This window comes from Furipterus horrens, unplaced genomic scaffold, assembly GCF_987537825.1.
Source record: "Furipterus horrens unplaced genomic scaffold, mFurHor1.1.pri manual_scaffold_6, whole genome shotgun sequence".
NCBI classification, from domain to species: Eukaryota; Metazoa; Chordata; class Mammalia; order Chiroptera; family Furipteridae; genus Furipterus; species Furipterus horrens.
Window position 1 is genome coordinate 50,872,340 of NW_028327176.1, and position 19,806 is coordinate 50,892,145.

General features: G+C 39.9%; 1 protein-coding gene and 1 non-coding gene across 4 annotated transcripts in view; both read left to right on the plus strand.

Annotated features, from left to right (window-relative positions):
* ANXA4 (annexin A4) overlaps positions 1 to 19,806 on the plus strand; it is a 66,110-nt gene that overhangs the window by 32,767 nt on the left and 13,537 nt on the right. For all 3 annotated transcript variants that reach the window (XM_090281469.1, XM_090281470.1, XM_090281471.1), the window contains 6 exons: positions 2,876 to 2,970; positions 6,329 to 6,442; positions 7,241 to 7,331; positions 9,066 to 9,145; positions 11,573 to 11,629; positions 17,667 to 17,760. In XM_090281469.1, coding sequence (XP_090137595.1) covers positions 2,876 to 2,970; positions 6,329 to 6,442; positions 7,241 to 7,331; positions 9,066 to 9,145; positions 11,573 to 11,629; positions 17,667 to 17,760 — 531 coding nt within the window. The remainder of the gene's footprint in view (positions 1 to 2,875; positions 2,971 to 6,328; positions 6,443 to 7,240; positions 7,332 to 9,065; positions 9,146 to 11,572; positions 11,630 to 17,666; positions 17,761 to 19,806) is intronic.
* LOC150006157 (U6 spliceosomal RNA) lies at positions 10,230 to 10,340 on the plus strand. The gene has a single exon (XR_016512039.1). It is a non-coding gene; the product is annotated as a U6 spliceosomal RNA (small nuclear RNA).

Consider the following 19,806-nt stretch of genomic DNA (forward strand, 5'->3'; position numbering starts at 1 on the left):
GGTTCATTTTACTTATCCTCAATGCTCCTAACTGCAACAGCAACCATAACAATGATAGTGAACATTTATTAAGCTCTACTGTGTGTCAGGCACAGTGTGTTCCATGAATTATCTGTTTTAATCCTGATAGCCATTTTACTGATGAGAAAGTTCAAGTTTAGGGAAGTTTGCTAACTTGCCCAAGGTCTTAGAACTAGTCAGTGTTAAAGTCAGGATTCTAGGCAATTCCAGGTAGTCTGACCTCAGAGCTGGAGTTTGAGCCACTGTGCTATCATGCTGCCCAGCTATGAACAGAACATTGTTCTAAATCTATGTATTTATCTCTTCGTGCTCCCTTTTTCATAAATAAAATGGAAAATGTACTTGGCCCACTCTTTTTTTCAGGTTAATCCCGATTCTCTGGTCTATGTCAAGAACAGCATAATTCAGAATGTGAACCACGTGGTATTCAGAATTCTCAAAATCAAAATCTAGTCCTTGTGGTCAACTAGTCCAAGGAAACAAGGTGGCTAAGGCAAATAGAGAAATAACTATGACCAGTTCATAATATGATAGCAACAGGAGGGGCACAAGTAAGATTATGTTAGGGTTCAGAGAAGAGATCTGAACCCCCACATTACATTTGGAGGTTTCAGGCAAAACTTGAAGAATGCAGAATTTGAGGTGGGCCTTGGGAGAAGATTTGCATTTTAATAAATAGGGCTAAGAGAGAATGTGTTTCAAGTGCATAGAATAGTATGAGCAAAGGCATGGGATGCGTGTTTGGATTATCTCATTTTCCAGTTTAGCTGAGGCCAAGGGAAGTCATGGTAAATGAGTGGAAAGGGGGCTTGTAGTAGGAGGTACTTGCAAAGCAGAAGTTGGCTGGTTGGGTGTTTTCTGAGCAGGCAGGTACCAAACGGAAGTCCTAGAGTGCAACTGAGAAGGCCACCTGTAGAATCACAGACATGGGGCCAAGGCATTGACTAGGAAACAACCAATGCCAGAATCATGACACTAAATGGAGGGGGCTAGAGGGACATAAACCAATAGACTGGTAGTGAAGGAGGTCGAGAGAATGGAGTACAATACAGTTGGGTCAAGTACAATAATTCAAGAGCTTAGTCTGTGGATTTGGCTGCCTGGTGTCCTTTTATATAGATCTTTATTTACAGTAGTGAATGCAATATTGTAGAGAGTCTCAAATGCCAGACTGCAGTGCCTATAATAAAGCCAGCAAACAGAGGGAAGCCCTTGTGTATTCCTGGGCAGGGGAGAGACACTGTGAATTTTTCTTTACAGGAAAATGAATCTGGCAAAACTTCAGAAAAATCAGTTAGATGGTAAGAATACCAGTTAGCAGACATTTGCAGTTGTTTAAGAAAAAACCCTGAAATCCTGATGGGAGTGGTAGTGGTAGGAATTCAAAAGAGGGAACACATGCAGAAAAAGATAGCAGGGCTAGATTTTGCATGAGTTGGCAGGAAACTTGAATGTGGAGGAAGAAAAAGGGAAGAAAGAAAAACCCTCCAAGTTATTTCGAGGATTTAAACTTGACTGTCTGGAAAAAGGATGGTATCTCTCATAGAAAATAGGGTAAGCAAGAGGCAATGAGCCCTCTCTCCCCAGCTGAGATTTCTGAAGGAGAAAAGAATGGTTATATCTATTTCCCTCTTAAAAAAGAGAGAGAGAGAGTAAGAGAGAACAGAAAGTCGGTGCCTAAGGCATGTATATTTCAAGTTCGGTGGCATCTTCCCTACACCTCATGTTTTTCTGGATTTCTGATCTTGCAAAGAATAACCCTGGGGAATCTATATTTTTTCATTTCTCCCTGAAATGTTTCAGTAGAATCTCTTCTGTAACCCATCACAACTCCCCACATAGCACAAAAAGTGAGAAAATAGAAAACTCACAAAACGTATATGAACATTCAGCTGTTACTAAGACGAGGGACCAATATGAAAATTCAAAATAAATTACCCTGTAAAAAAGGTGCAGTAAAAAACAGGCAAACAAAACTTAGGACATTTCTAATGTGCAATACATATTATAGTTTTGGTAGTATATTGTATCATGGAAATTTATGGGCAGTTATAAAAAAGGAGCCATCTGAGATCAGGAAAGACAGCCTGGAAATGAAAAACACAATTATCGATACTAAAACGCAGTGGATGCAGTTGAGCAGCCAATTTAGATCCTGCAAAGTGCCAAGTCAGTGAATTAAAAGACAAATTTGAATTGCTTCAGAACTCAGATAAAATTATAAAGAGATTAAAAACAAGAAGAGAAAAAGTTAGAACCTGAAAATACATACCTGAGATCCAAAAGACAGGATGAGAATTCTGGAGGAAGGGGAAAAGCATGCTCCCAGTCAATGCTTATTGATTAGTAACAGCTGGGCATTGTGCAAAGCAGTGATTTTCAACCTTTTTGATCTCATGGCACACATAAACTAATTACTAAAACTCTGAAGCACACCAAAAATATGTACTACATATTTTTTCCAATCTGACAAAAACAGATATAATTTTGATTGACTTACAAACAAAATAATAATAGTAATCACTTACCCTTTTTGCTCCAGTGACTTTTTAAAAAATTGGGTGCCTGTACTTGTATATAAGGATTTCTGGTACCAAGAATTAACCAATCAGACACAAACTTATTATGCAATGTGACCAATAAGATGCAACTGGATTGAATGAGCCATATATTTATGGTTCAAGACCCAAACCTAGTGTCCGTTTCCCCCAAAAATGGACAAACCCTCTGAACAAACCTCTTTTCTTAGAAAACTCTCTGCATGTGTTTGGGTGACTTCAGTTTCTGCATAGGAACCTGTTTTCTCATTTCTCTCTCAAATCACTCTCACTCACTGTCTTTACTACATTGCCAGGCACTGATGAAGATGCCATCATCAATGTCCTCGCCTACCGCAACACCGCCCAGCGCCAGGAAATCAGGACGGCCTACAAGACCACCATCGGCAGGGTGGGTCACAGTCTCTCTGATCTAGATTCCTGAAGTGGTCCTGTGCTTTTGAAAGATGGATGCTTTGCCTTGTTTAAAGATATTCTTGAAATAAAATGGCTTCAACATGTTTCCTCACCTGGCCTTAGCATGAGATGATTTCAGGGAGCTCTTGATTCACAGAGCTCAGGGCCCAACTTGGTCTCTTCCCACCCAAGTCTTCTCAGGGAACTGGTTGTCAAATAGACTCAACCAGCACCCTTGAGCACCAGGCAGGGCTGAGCTTCCAGTGTTGCTTCCTTAACCCTGATTAGGCTTCTTTTAGGCCACTGTGAATGAAGACCATCCCCACTGACTAAAATATTTAAATCCAGTTTGTTTTAAATAGGCTCTCCTAGGATTTAGGGTCTATTCCACCTCTTCTACATAAACCCATTTGTAGCATATATGCATTCCTTCGGTAATTCTCAGTTGAGGAATAGCCCTCAGATTCTAGAACGGGGCTTATGTGTTTGTGTATATGTATGTAATTTATTAACATATGCATTCAGAGGCTGTCCACACACTATGTTTTCCCCTTCTGGTCTGGATCCCATACCCCTCAGGAGCCCTGTCTCAGTCTCCATCTTCAACAACTCACTTACCAGAGTCATTACACCCCGTCTTCCCATATCACTGAACACCTGTCTGTGTGATTAGTGAGAATTTTTTTATTGAGGAAATATCATTGAGATCTCCAGGTCTCACAGTACAGGAACTCATTAAGTATTTTTATTCTTGAGATACTTTACAAGCAGTCAGACTGTGGCTACTACTCAGAGACAGGCATTAAACTGCTGGGTGGGACAGGGACAGGGCTGGCTCAGCCATCCTGAGCATATGCGTGCGAACCTTGCTGGGCACCCATAGGAAATGGGCTTATCCATAGCTCAGTCTGTCTTCTGAGCATTGAAACTCTTCTCCATTCCCAAAGAAATGGAATGGGCGCAAATAGGCACGAGTGTGCATGCGATGTGGGAACTAGAGATCTAAAGCATGTTGCCACATTCATTTGGGATTGATTATTCCAAACTTCAGAACTAAGTTCATCTAATGGCAGTTTGTTAAGATGACCAATCTTAATGGATTAAGCACTAATTCATTCATTCATTCGATATGTGGATGTAACATAAAAATATTCACAATAGATTGAAATACTGTGTTATGGAATCAGGTTTGTAAGAATCAGAGATCTGGACTTGAACAGCAAATTCTCCTTATTGGTTGGTTGCTCTTAAGCTGGTTCTTAAACTCTCTGACCTAGAAATGTAAATAAATGTCTTTAGAATTTGTTACTTTGTCCAACTAATTACATTTCTTTTTAGGAGTTGAGCCTTAAGAAATAATTATGAATGACCAAAGAGAAACAACTAAATGCCTGTGTATACAACATTAGAAAGACAAACAGGGAACTGGTTAAAGAAATTATATTGCATCTACATATAGAAATTTCTGCAGCTATTAAAAATGACATGGGTGAAGACTCAGATACAGAGAATGGAATGACAGTTGACAGAGGGACTGGGTGAAAATGGTGAGAGGATTAAGAAGTACAAATTAGTAGTTACATTGTTGTCACAGAGATGTAATTACAGCACAGGGGATATAATTGATAGTATCCTAGTAACTATGTGTGGGGCCAGGTGGGTATTGAAACATGAGGGGGACCACTCTGTAAAGTCCATGATTGTCTAACCACTATGCTGTACATCTGAAACTAATACAGAATAATATTGAATGTAAACTGTCATTGAAAAAATGTCCTAAGTGAGTATTGACTTGGAAATATATTCAGGATATATTGTTTAAGTGTGCAAATACATTTAAGTCAGTGTCTACAAACTTTTTAATCTCGGGACCCCTTTACATTCCTAAATTATTGAGGATATTTTTGTTTTTGTGAATTATATCTATTGATATTTATCATATTAGAAATTAAAATTTAGGACATTTTAAAATATGTGTTTGTTAATTTATTAAGACAATAACAAACCCATCACGTTACTATAAATAACATTTTTATGAAATATAGCTATATATTTCAAAACAAAAAAATTTTAGTAAGAAGATTGGCATTGTTTTATGTTTTTCAAATTTCTGTGTTGTCTAGCAACTGAATTCCCTATCTGCCTCTTCATTGTTTGTTTGCTATATGTGGTTTGGGTTGAAATATATGAAAAAAACCTGGTCTTGTACACATATGTAGTTGGAAAAGGGAGGAGTATTTTAATAGCCTTTAACATAATTGTAGATGTGTGGATATATCAAGTAGTCTTTGGAAAACTAAGCTGTACAATTGTGAGAGAATGACAGTGAAGAGGCCAATTGTGTCATAGTGTTATAATGAAGATAGTTTTGTGTGTGTGTGTCTGTGTGTGTGTGTTTAAATTCTATACAATAAAACATTTATTTGTATCACAGAATTTCAATAACAAATTCAAAAAGAGATATTTAAATGTCTTAGTCTAAGAGAAATTTAGATAATAAAGTTATTTTAAAAGAAAATCTTTGTTCTATAAAATTCCACTAGCACTTAGATTTAGTTATCCAAATGAATTAATATAAAAGCAATTATTAACATATTTTGTTTACATAGAGTATATATTTTGATATAGAGCAATGTATTAATATTAATATAGTAACAATATGTTGGACAACTCTGATACCATATAAGACAATAAAAACTATATATTTATGGTAAATAATAAAATTATTTTATAAATCTTTCCATACTGAAATTATTTTCAAAGAAGTGAACTTCATTGTTAACATTTCGGGCACAAATAGTTTCATCTTCTGACCAGGATGGGCACCAATTTTGCATCTTTTTCTGGATGAAAGATTTCAAACATGTCCCAGTTTTCACATCATAGACTTGTAGGTTGGGAACCCCAGTTGTGCCATCTTTAGAAGTAGTATAAGGCTGCCAGGTTGTCAGGAAGGTGTTTTTTGGCGAGAATGCAAGGCAAACTTCTTTTGGAAGGTCGAAGGAATGCAGCAGTTCCTTGTTAGTGACATTGGTAATATTTATTTTTTCTACATTGCCCCAGGCAAACAAGGTTCCATCCTTACTAAAGGTATAGACTTTGCAATTTTTCCCAGATTCCCTTGGAAACACTGTATTTCTGTAAAATGTGGTGGTCCATTCACCACGTACCGTCCTTCTGATCTTCGGACTGTTAGGAGAGGCGTGGATGGAGCCATTTTGTTCCGGAAAGCTGAAGATAGTTTTTACTTTGCAGGTCCCCTGAAAGGGTCACGAAACGCCAGGGACCACACTTGGAGCGTGGCTAGTTTAAGCTACCGTGGCAGTTAAGCAAGCTGCTTTCTTGTGTTGCAGGACCTGATAGATGACTTGAAGTCGGAACTGAGTGGCAACTTTGAGCGTGTGATTGTGGGGATGATGACGCCCACTGTGCTGTACGACGTGGAGGAGCTGCGAAGGGCCATGAAGGTCTGAGCCTTTCTCATGCTCCCTGTGCTGTCAGTGCAGATGCTGACCAGCTTTCGTAAGAAACTGTGACAAAGGCCCTCTGAGAGTGGGGAGGATGAGGGGCAGGAGAGATATTTCCCTTCATTGATGACAACTTGAAAACATAGCATTACATTATAGCACTCGTGATTTAAAAGCTGTTTTCCAAAAAGGTACAGAATCATTCACTCTTTCCTGTGACTCCACAGGGAGCGATTACAGTGCTCTCGTTGCAGCTTCAGAAGCTTTCTTGCTGTGTCAGCTACTTTTGCGATATGAAACTACAGCTGACACCTTGGAGGCCTCTGGGTCTGCTGTAGGCTCAGAAGTGGCAAAAAAGGCGGGGGGGGGGTTCTCTGCCTCCCTGGATACCAGATCCACTACTCTCCTCAATCATGTCAATAAGTATTCAATCTTGTGGATCGTTTGGGGCTGGGCTCTTGAAAAACAAAAATGTAACAACCTTTGCCAGAAGATTCTGCCCTTCAAGGAAAAGTACAGGGAGTGTCAAGGGAAGATTAAGCCCCCAGAGGGCAGAAACTGTGCCTAACATGGCACAGTAATCAATGCATAGAAACAGCCCATAAATGTTTGTTATTACTAATAACGATTACAATAAACAACTGGAATTTGGGACAATTCAAAATGAGCAAATCCTGTAGCTAGAACCCTGTGGGTTGTCTTGATTTTCTGCAGATTTCTGGTTGTATTCCTTCTCTGTCTGGGACTCGACTTGGAGAACTGACTCACAAAGCCCTCTTCTCTGGGTTTCCTGTTTAGGGAGCTGGCACAGATGAGGGCTGCCTGATTGAGATCCTGGCCTCCAGGACACCTGAGGAGATCCGGCGCATAAACCAGACCTACCAGCTGCGTATGTAGCATCTTCAGTGGCCTTGGCTGAGGTTTCATTGTGATCTGAGAACTAGACTAGCAACAGAGGGTTACCCACTGATCAGACTTTCTTCATAGGAACACTGGCTGTTAGGGATCCTCAGTTCTAACTAAGCTCTGCTTTAAGGCAGGTCCCTGACCAGGCAAATGATTGTCTGTTGGTTTCTCAAGACTTCTCAGGTGAACATGCTACTCTACCTAGGCTTCCCAGTGCCTAAGGTACCTGGTACCTGTTGTTACCCTGAAAGCTGGAAAGTTGGCCCTTATTATCAGAGAATTGAAGGTGCTTATTCAAAAGTAGTGGCCCCAGTGAATCTTAGCATTCCAGGGAATGGCCCAGAGGGGCTTTCTCACCCAGCTTCTTACCTTCATTCAGACTGGACAGTATGGCCTCCAGCCATCTCAGAATGATAATCATTTTTCCCCTCCGCCTTCAAAAGATGCATACCTCTTTGCCCTAGGAATATAATAAAAAGTGCACAAAGGTTTTGATCTCACAGTATTTATTTGGTATTTGTAATATTAGCTAAAAATGTGCAACAGTTTAACATATTAGCTAAACAAAATATGGTACACCTTCACAGCAGACTTAAATAGTCATCAAATGCATATTGAAGGATATGACTAAGTTACAGTAAATGGTATGGTATGTGGATATGCGAAAGGGAAAAATCATAAAATAATATGCCATGATTCCATTGTTTTAAAGAAAGAAAAATAATATGAGTATGTGGGGGGAAATGAGGAAGGATATTAACCAAAATATTATCAATAATTATTATATCTGGGTGATTAGATTATGGCAAGGTTTTTGGGGATCTTTTTATTCCCCCACCCCACCTCTGCATTTTACTTATTTTTTCCTAAGTTTTCTGTAGTAAACATGTACTACTTTGGTAGAAAAAAAACAAACAAACAAAAAAGTAGTGTTTTGGTAAGTGTTTAGAGAAGTCTATTCCAAACCTAGGGAGTTGGGTTCTAGCACTGATCCCCATGTCTGCTGAATGCGGGTCTTCTCCCTCTGAGAGGCTTATCTAGAGGGCTGAGAAGGATTGGAGCTTCTTTTGGGGAAGCTCCCAGGCAAGTGATGTGACAAAAAAGGCACATGCTAGAGTTTGGGCTTGAGAGCCCCCAGTTTGTTCCAAAACACACTTCTGAAACGCCACTGTATTTGCTTTCCAGTGGTTACTGTTCTCTGCGTCACTGAAAACTGTTTAGAACAGACCCCTAAATGGCAGGAACAGTGAGGATTACATCCCCAGCCTTCTCTATATCCCATTTTAAAAAATATTTTATTTACTTATTTTTAGAGAGAGGGGAAGAGAGGGAGAAAGAGAAGAAGAGAAATATCAGTGTGTGGTTGCCTCTCGCACGCCCCCAACTGGGGACCAGGCCCACAACCCAGACATATGCCCTGGCTGAGAATCGAATCATCCACTCTTTATAGTTTCACAGGCCGGTGCTCAATCCACTGAACCACACCAGTCAAGGCTCTTATCCCATTTTAAGGAATAAAAACATCTTGTTTTCACTATAAGGACAAGCTAAACCAATCTTGACCATTTTACCGCAGTTGTTTTTGAAAAATCTTACCAGGCGAAAACCCTCATGAGGAGCTGCTTCATAAACAGGCTGGCCCTGGAGGGGATAGAAGGCTCTGGAGTGCTGAGCACGACTTCTTATCCTGATGTGGCTAATTTTACTTTCTTGCTAGAATACGGGCGGAGCCTTGAAGAGGACATTTGCTCGGACACGTCCTTCATGTTCCAGAGAGTCCTGGTGTCTCTGTCCGCTGTGAGTGGCGCCCTCTTGTGGCTGCTTCCGATTGGGGCTGGGTTTATTGACATGCTCGCTCTCTACCCCCTTTTCTGGGCTTTCTCATCCTTTTAACCTTCCAAGTGTGAATATTCCCCAGGTGTTTTCTTGGGCCTCTCTGATGTTTTATCTTTTCTTTAGAAACTCTGGCTAGCCATGTGCACACATTTGTTCTAATTTATATATACAAGTCCCTAATATTTTCCCGGTATCCTTATTAGTTAGTGCATTGAGAGTTATGAGAATGATTAAGAGGCAGTTCCCAGGCTTTAGGAGTTTATGTTGTCATAAAGGAATATATCAGGTATACAGTTGCTATAATAAAGACGTAAAACGTAAGTACTTAAAGAGACAGAGTAAAAGGAAGCTTCAAGGAGAATTTTGGTTGCAGAAACAAAGAAAAGACTTCATGGCAGAGGTGCAAGTTCAGAAAGGACTGGGACGTTGCTAGAACTTCAAGAAACAGAGGTATGGATGGGTGCATTTCCAAGCAGGAAGAAGGCAAGAAGAAGGCAAGAAGGCGGGAAGCAAGGGGTGTGATCTGGGAACTAGGGGTTAAGCAGTCAAGCTGGTAATCATAGCAACAAGGTGGAAGGATGAACTGGGGCTCTGCACTGAGAGTTTACACTTTCTTTGGAGAACAGGAGGGAGCCACTGGAGGTATGGGAGCAATAGCTTGATGTGATTAGAACCACATTTTTAGAAGAGTAATATAGTAGTCATATGTTAGATTAGTTGTAATGGAGAGGAATTGGAGGCTGGGAGACCAAGACAGAAAGTTGCCTCCATATCCTATATGAGAAATAAAGCATGACGGGGCTAGTGTGGGGTCAGGAGTGCCAGAAAAGAGAAGATGGATACATGAGATATTTCACATGATTTCCCAACTTTATCTTTATCCCTGAACTCCTTCCTGAGTGTGAGACTCATTTCTTGCTGCTTTTTAGATGTTTACTTATATATATTCTGCATCACCTCAAATCAGTCCTCCTAAACTAAATCTGAACTCCAAACCAGCTCTTCTTCCTAATGTGTCTTTTTCTGTTAATATTGTTGCTCTTCAGTGCTCACTTCAGCAGCACATATACTAAAAAAAATTGGAACGATACAGAGAAGATTAGCATGGCCCCTGTGCAAGGATGAAATGCAAATTCGTGAAGCATTCTATATATATATATATATATATATATATTGTTGCTCTTTAGCCCTGGCTGGTTTAGCTCAGTGGATTGAGCGTCGGCCTGCGAGCTAAGTGTCGCTGGTTCGATCTTCCAGTTAGGGTACATCAGAGAAGGAAAACTCTGACTCCAAAAAACCTCCGCTGCCTTGCAGCATACCTCTTCAGGGGAAAGGCTAAGGGAGTAAACCCCGACAGAAAATCCGGAGCCGGAGTCCCTAAGGCGGTTTGACGTTGTAGTCAACACCGGCAACTCCTGCGGCGCACCTGAACCCAAGCTGTATCGACTCCGTCTTTCCCTTGGACCCTTCAGCTGCGAAGAGAGGGGGGGTCTGCTGCATGGGCAACAGCAGACCCTCCATATTACCCTGCCCAGGCTCTGTAGCTTCAGCGTCATCGCATGATGTCGATTCAACACGGGAGGAGACAGATACCATGTCACTCCCGAGTCGGACTGCACAGCCATTCTCGGCGGTGCAGATAGACTCTTGGGAAGCTACACCATCGTCTCTCGAGACGGACGGCTGCCGAATGCCGAATGTTGCTCTTCAAAGCAAAATCCTGGAAATTATCCCCCTCGCCTTGCCCTGCCTCTGATATTTACTTAATGCAACCAGATTTTCTTACTTCTTACCCATTTTTACTTTTTCTCCTGGAGTTACCATACTGCTGATTCATGCCTAGACCAAAGAATATAGAGATAGCATAGCAATAAAAATAGTCTAACAAACCAGCCCTCCCTGTGAGCTGGTGGTGGTGAGGGATGGGGGAGTTGTCATGTGCTCCTTCAGCCCAGCCCCACTGCTGGTCCCAGACACTCTTGATTTTCCTCTGTGCCCAACCCCTGTTCGGCAGAATTGATCCTTGTAGACTTGACGGTTCCAAAGGCATGAATCAGCTGGGAAGAGGCAGTACTGGGCAGTGGAGGGGAGGGGAGGGTGGGGGAAGGAGCAGTCAACAAGCAGCATTCATTCCCCTTCCCTTTCTAATGTTGTAGAGATGGTGCAGCAGGGGCTCTCCCTCAGGTAATGTTCTCTAGGCTCTAATCAGAGCCATGGAGAAATGCAGGCACACTCAAAGGACATTTGTCCTCTCTCACTAGGCTAGAAGTGTGACCCCTTGTGGCATTCTGTCTTATTGTCATGTCCTTGGGTGCCCAGACATTCTGTCGTACCCGGATCTTCACAGCTACTCTCTGATTCTTTTTGGTTTGGTTTTCTCATCCTCAGGCTGGCAGGGATGAAGGCAATTACCTAGATGATGCTCTCATGAGACAGGATGCCCAGGTGAGCAGAACTGCAGCTTCTTTCTTCTCTTTTGCCAGTAAGACAGTCCTTAGTTGGTGGACCTCTTCTTATATTTCACTGTATATTGGTATGGCTGGACTATGTTAGGAAAAAAGATCCTCACAGGTCACCTTTAATAGCAGAAGTTTCTTTCAGAAATACCTGGGTTTAGGGGGCAGTATGAGGCATCATTATATAAGCTCCCCGGGATTCTAGATTTATTGACATTCGGACCATGGTGTTGCCACCCCAGAGAACCATGGAGTGTTTTCTGAATCACTTGGAGGTGAAGGGACCTGCCTTTGTTTAACTTGCATTGTTAATTCCCCAAAGAGAACTTTGATCGACCTGTGTGAAACAGCTTGGCACAGTGTGTACCCTATTGGGTAAAATTAATATCAAACCCAAAGAGGCAGTTGCTTCCTTGGTATCCAGCCCACTCATGGTTACCCGGGCACCACCTCCTGGTCTATTTACTGTGGCCAGATAACACTAATAATACTAGCTAAAAAAAAGCCAGTCTTTTACCACATACCAAACACTGTCCTAGCTCTTGATATAATGTATCCTTGCAGTAACCCTATGAAGTAGTATTGTTATCCCCATTTTGTTTACAAGGAAATTGAGGCTCAGAGAAGTCAAGTTCCTTGCTCAAGTTCATATGGATAATAAAAGGCAGAACTGGGATTTGAACCTAGGCAATTTGGATCTAGACCCTGTACTCTTAACCTATATACAACCATAGAGAAGTACTGGTCCCATTCAGTATGTGGAGGTATGAACCACTATGGATTTTGGAAAGAACCTGTTGCTTTCACTAGAAAGGAGAGCAGTGTGTGTGTGATAAAGAGTTCTGAAGACTCAGGGAGGCCCATACCATGCAGGAGACACAGGAAATTGCCTTTAACCCAGAAGCTTTGAGGAGGGAGAAGGTATTGAAAACACTGCAACTCTTGAATGCTTATGTGAACTTCAGCTATCTCAAGGAGAGCATTCTGGGGTATGCTGAAAGGACTCTCCACAGTCCTGGTGAGTCCCAAATTAAATGAAGAGTTAGTGAGCAATTTATTCCTGAAACATTATATTCATTATCAAGATTTTTGTGTGGGTCTGCTAGGTGCCAGGCATTGTGTTAACTACTTTACATTTTTCCCTTCAGCAAAGCTGGGCAGTAGATATTATTACTTCTGTTTTAAAGATTGGAAAACTGATGCAGAGATTTAAATAACTAATCCAAGATCACAAGGTTGATAGAATTGGGCTCTTTGAATCCAGATCTGTCTGATTTTATTAAAACCATGCAATTCAACGAATATTTTTGGGCTCTTCAAGGAGCATAGTTCCCCTTGGAGATAACCAGGTGGAAAGGTACTTCTAAACAAGTTTGGGCTGAGGAAGTTGGACAGAGGGAGTAGAACTTAGAATAGGGTTTAACTGGATCTTCCATGTCTTACCAAGAGGCAAAGAATTTAAGAACAACTCCAGTCAAGGTTTCAGTTCTTCCACAATAAGACAGTAGAAAACCTTGTCAATCTCTGCTCTTTAACTTGCATCAGCAGCAAGGGGATCCTTGGCAGACTTTGGTTATTATAGCTGGGTTTTGAGGTAGAAAAGTAAATGAGTTTGAGAGGAGAAGAATGGTCAGGGCAGGTGGAATTTGGTAATAATTACTTATAAAAGGTAGAAAATTTAAAATATAGAGAGACTGTTAGCTAACCAGTTCAATTTTTTCTGTTCTTAGGATGAAATTTGTACAGTTAAAACTCCATTAAAAATGCCCTTCAGCCCTGACTGGTGAGGCTCAGTGGGGCGCTGGTTCGATTCCCAGTCTGGGCACGTGCCTGGGTTGCGGGCCAGGTCCCCAGTTGGGGGCGTGCGAAAGGCAACCAAATGATGTTTCTCTCAATACATTGGTATTTCTGCCCCTCTCTTTCTCTCCCCGCCCCTTCTTCTCTCTCTAAAATAAATAATAAAATATTTTAAATAACTAACTAACTAAATAAATAAATAAATAAATAAAATCTTTTAAAAAATGCCCTTTCAGAGGTTTTGCTAGAAGATGGCACAGATTTCATTCCATTCTTCTGGGGGGTGGGGGGGTGAAGCCAGGTAATACAAAACTAGGGAAAACTGCATCAACATTGGAAACTATGGAGGAGGGCCATTCAAATGCCAGATGGGCCACAAACCTGGACCAGGGATGCAGGAGGGCCATCCTGCCCCAGAAAAGAGGCTAAGCTGCCTCCAGCTGGGAGCAGGCACAGTGGCTTCATGTGAACAAACGAAACTTCTCAGAGAAGACAGTGATGAGTCTCGGCTGCCCTCAGTGGACTAACTACAAGTGCTCCTGCTTCAAATTCATCGAAATGAAAAGTGAGAGCTCCATGAAGAATCCATTTATCTTGTTCTGGGGTGGGGAACAGGGCTGGAGACACTGCTCTTCACTTAAGGGTGAAAGAGCTTGAAAACCAACAGATTCTCACCTTAAACACTATTGGCCTGTCAACAAACTGAGGCTTGAAGGGAAGCAAACAAGGCCATGCTGTAAGAAAGGGACAGATTTCAGATTGTTTTGGACCCTAAAATAAATGAGAGAAAGATGGATTATAATTAAGTAAGCTAAAGAAAAAAAAAAAAGAAGATACAATGAGAAAATAATAGAGATGACATGGAGCAGGATGAAAGGCAAGCAGAGCTTTTTTAAAAAAAAGGAGCTAGATGAGGAGAAATGTTCTTAGATAAAACAAGGAAAAACCAGAATTTTGGGTTTATTAGAAGCAGGAATGATAAAAAATATTGCTGAAAACAGAGTCACTGTTGTGGAAAGCTGCGCTGAAAAAATCTCCAGAATTCAGAAGAAGAGGACAAAGCCGTCAGAGAAAAGGAAGAATGTAAGAGGAAAAACAATGGAGATTAGAATCGAGACACAAAGGCCGTGGAAAACTTTGTAGTGGTATATGCTTAAAGGTACAATAAAGGTCAAAATAAATTAAGGCATGTGGTCCTGGTATAAGAATTGAGAGAACCCAGTGGAATGTCTAGGGAGTTTAAGAGCAGAACCACGCCTATGTGAGAACAGAGAGCATTTAAACCAGTGAGGAAAACACAGGTGGAGTTGGGACCACTAGCTACCCATTTGGAAAGAAAGAAGTTAGATTCCGACTTTCCCTCACATCATAATGAATTTCAAATGTTTTAATTGAAGTTTTAATGTAAATAAATGAAGTCAGAAAGATAATGTAATAAGAGGTTAAATATTTTTTTAAATCTAGAGCTGCGAAAGGATTTTGTATGCCTAACACAAAAGGCAGAAACCATTAAGAAAAATAATTGGTAGTTTGGCTCCATAAAAACAAACAAACAAAAACTCATACAAAGTGTTTTCAGATAATACCACAAACAAAATTCAGGGTCAAATGATAGAATGGGGAGAAGTTTCATCTTATGTACAATAAGCTTAATATATAAAGAGGTTTTGTATATAAATAAACAATATAGTTAACTATCTTATTGATAAATCAAAACTTTTGACACTATTAATAAGAATGCTCTAGTTTTTAAAAAATGGACAATGGACTATTTTATTGAATGTATTGGGGTGACATTAGTTAATAAAATTATAAAGGTTTCAGGTATAGGGATAATGGACTTTTAACAGGCAACTCAAAAAAGAAAAAATAGAAATGGCAAATATACAAAAAAAGTCTGTCAGTATTTTTTTTAATCAACACAAAAAGTATAATTTCCACCCATTATTTAAAAGGTTACTCCTTTCAAGGAAATTTTAATGGTATTTTACTAAAGTATCATTCTGTGACAGATTGCAAATTGGCTCTTTACCCACATGGTCTAGCTACTATTGCTATTTAACAAAACACCTCAAACTTAGTGACATAAAACAACCACCATTTTATTATGCCTACGGATTATGTAGGTTAGAAGTTCAGACTAATCATGTCTGAAGTCTTAGTTGGGAAGACTTGAACAGCTGGAGGAGACTCTCATGGCTGGGGGTTGGAGGCTCCATCATTCATGTGTCTGTGGTCTGGGCTGCAATGACTCATGTGGGACTGTCAAAGGGGTCTCCTATATGTGGGTTCTCCAGGTGGCTTGGGCTTCTCAAATCATGGCAGCTGGGTTTCAAGAGGGAGCATCTCAAAAGCCAGCATTCCAAGACATCCAAAGCTGCCCGGCCTGTTATCACCCAGCCTCAGCAATCAGTGTTGCTTCTACCATATTTTTGTTGATTGAGGTAGACAAATCTTGCTGAGATTCAAATTTGAAAAACACTGAATTAGGTGAACACATCATGTCCTCCCAGCTTTAAAATATCATGATTCTGTGAATTGATACTAAAGCAATGAGGGAATTAAAGAAAGAAGTGAAGAAGCAGAGAGTGAATGGAGGCAAGTCCAATGAGTGACAAAATGTGTCACTCAAAGGGCATTTTGAGAAATTTAATAAGCCAGCTGCTGATTGTAAATGTTTTAAAACATTTCTTAAATAAATTACATATAACATAGCCCTGGCCAGGTAGCTCAGTTGGTTGAAGCATTGTCCTGTGCATCAAAAGGTTGCAGGTTCAACTCCTGGTCAGGACACATACCTAGGTTGCAGGTTTAATCCTCATTGGGGTGCATATGGGAGTCAACCAATCAATGTTTCTCTCTCACATCAATGTTTCTCTCTCTCTCAAATCAGTAAACATATCATTGAGCGAGGATTTAAAAAATATACATAACATGAAATTTATCATCTTAACCATTTTTAAGCGTACAGTTCAGTAGTGTTAACTGTATGCATGCCGGGCAACCAATCTTCAGAACTTTTCATTTTGCAAGACTGAAACTCTTTATCCATTAAACAACGCCTTGTTTTCCTCACTGCCCAGCTAAATACTTTGTGTTTCTACGAGTCTGACGACTTTAGACACTTCCTATAAGTGTAATCATACAATATTTGCCTTTTTGTGATTGGTTTATTTCACTTAGTACAATGTCCTCAAAGTTTATCCATGTTGTAGCTCTTGTCAGAATTTCTCTTCTTTTTAAGCCTACATAGTATTCCATTGTATGTATATACCACATTTGTTTATCTATTCATGTGTTGATGGACATTTGGGTTGCTCCCACCTTTTGGCTATTGTGAATAATGCTGCTGTGAACATGGGTATACAACTATCTTGTTAAGATTCTGCTTTGAATTCTTTTGGGTATATATATAGAAATAGTATTGCTGATAATTCTATTTTTTAATTTTTGAGGAACAGCCATACTGTTTTCTTTAGAGGCTGCATCATTTTCCATTCCCACAAACAATGCACAAGGATTCCAATTTCTCCACAACGTTGTCAATACTTGTTATTTATTTTTTAATAGCAGCCATCCTAATGAGTAAGAAGTGATATGAACACTAGTTTTAAATTATCAGTAGTACTGTTAAGCTGCCCAGAATCGATTTCTTACATTCCTACCTGGTTGGAATATAAGCAATTACTGATAGGCCCTGGTTCTACTATGGGAACTTTGTAGCCCCAAGAAAATCACAGAGCAGCGTTGTACAATAAAGCTTTCTGCAGTGTGTGAAATGTTCTAGATCTGCACTATATAGGTAGCCACTAGCCACACGTGGCCACTGAGCACTTGAAATGTAGCTAGGATGCTGAGGAGTTGAATTTGTTTTTTTATTTAATTTTAATTAATTAAAAATTAAATAATCACATGCGGTTAGTGGCTCCTGTATGGGACAGCCCAAATCTAGGTCATTTCTTCTAGCTCGTAAGATAGAACCATGTAGTCTGCATGTAGGAAGCTGCTGGTGTTTGCCCTGACTCGCAAAGAGATTTTATAGGGTCCCACTAGTTACATACCTAAGGAAAAATCCTGAGTCATTATCACTCACTGCCAATACCACTTCCACCCCCATCACCAGCAAAATAGAACTAAGCCAGTTCAGCTCTTTAAAGTTCTGGAAATATGTGGATATATTGTGGCACCTTCTCTGTAGTATTTTAAACTTGTGCTTTGTTTGGCTTCAGGACCTGTATGAGGCTGGCGAGAAGAAATGGGGGACAGATGAGGTGAAATTCCTAACTGTTCTCTGTTCCCGGAATCGAAACCATTTGTTGCATGGTAAGGCACTTACTTCATCTTCCAAAGAAACTGTTTGAAAGATAGTGAAAACTATATTGCCCATAATTAATTGATAACCTTTCCCCCTTTACTTGGTACAAAAACTGATTGTCCTGAAACTGTCTTAGATGTCTTACCTTGGGAATGTGTGAGTGCAATGAGGTGCATGAGAGCCAATTTCTGAAAGATTAATTATGAATAATTAGCAGATGTATTCACTGCAGTTTGGCATTCCTGTTTATAGGAAACTGACCTTCATAGTCAATCCTTTTTCTAAAGGAGCTCTATTTAAATTGAGTTACATAAGAAAAAATCTTCAATACATCAGCAAGCAATAAAATAGAAATGTTGGTAGACATTTATTCCTATTTAACATCCAAACTGTAAAACTAATAGAATTGATCTATCTAGGAGGTATGTTGCATCAGATGAATAGTGAATTATTTAAATTTTATTTCCTGTGTGGAACGTTTCTAATTTGCTTCTTATAATTCTAGTCCATATAATGTGCTTTTAGCTTCTTTGGGAAAAAGATACCAAACAATTGTAGAATATTTCCTGTCAAGTTTATTTTCTTCTTGTAAGCAGCAGTAAGCTATTTCATCTGTTTTATAAGCTTTTTAGGTCTTTATACTGTGTCATAATTTTATAAAGCCACTGTGCCCTTATAATTACAATTTATAAAACTTGTGGGAAATTTGAGAATGAGTTTGCTAAATTGAAAACAGTAATAGAAAAGTACAACCCAGTGAGAAGTTGCAGTTATTTCAGATGTTCTACAGTGGGAAGAAATAGGTGATTACTCTTGTTAATAAATGTCATGGGCTATATACCATCAAATGCACCACCTTCTGACTCCCTATTTCTCTACCTTTCCTTGCCTGATTACTAATAACACAAATTTCCCCCTGGTGGTACTTTTTAAGAACTGCAGGTCCTCGGAAGTTAAGTTCATGCAAATTATTTGTAACCAATTTCACTTCCAGGCACAAGTCAGTAGTTGAGAGGTTATAAAATAATCTGCTTGTAAACCATCGGGAAAAAAATCTTTTAGGCACTATTTGGATAAAGAAAACTTCATGCGCTTCTTACCAAGCAACAATAATAGTGAGAATTCATAATAACTAAGGTTTTGTTAATTTTCTTCTGGGTGTAGTACTAAGCATATTATAAGCACTGTTTGTTGCAGCATCCCAATGGAGCCACCATCATTTTCCCTGTTTTACAATGAAAAAGGCTGAGGCTTAGAAAATGTGTCAATTAGATTTTTTTTTTTTATTCCAAGTATTATACACTGACTCCAACTTAAGTTTTTGGTTTTTTTTTTTTTTTTTTAAGGGAAATAATATAGAATGGAACAAGAGGGACAATGGAAACTATTGGTGACTCATTGAATTGGAGGGAGAACTAAGACTTCGGGAAGAACAGAAATCAAGGCAGTTCTGGGGATCTCAGTAGAAGGGAGTTGTGGATTTTATTTCTAAGGCTGTTTCCTAAAGTTGGGTCTCGTGAAAAATGCTGATTCTTGAACCCCTGCTTCAGACTGGCTTACTTAGAGCAACCTCTGAGAGTGACACCCAGGAAGTTTAACAGGTCTCCCAGGTGGTTCTTACATTCTTGGAAGGTAAAGATGACTCAGTGCTTTGGGTTATCATCATGATCAATCTGCTCGATTTAACAATTCCCAGGAGGGTAAGACTGATTGGTCCTGGTTGGGTGAACTGCTCCCTCACTTGGTAGAGCTTATGGTGTATGTTGGAGGATAGAGGTGTCCTTGGATTGACAGCCCTGTGAGAATCACACTGTTGGGGGGCAGCATTCCAAAGAAGGCAGTGTTAAGAAGATAAAACAAATATCCGACTAAGAAGGCAGCAAGAGAGAAATGTATGTTCATCACATTCAAAAATACTTGGCAAATATGATTTCTCTCATATGTAGAATCTAATGAACAATATTAACTAACAAATAAAATAGAGATAGATTCATAAAGAGCAGGCTGATATCTATGGGGGAGGGAGGGGTTGAGGGTCTGGGTTGTGGGGGTAG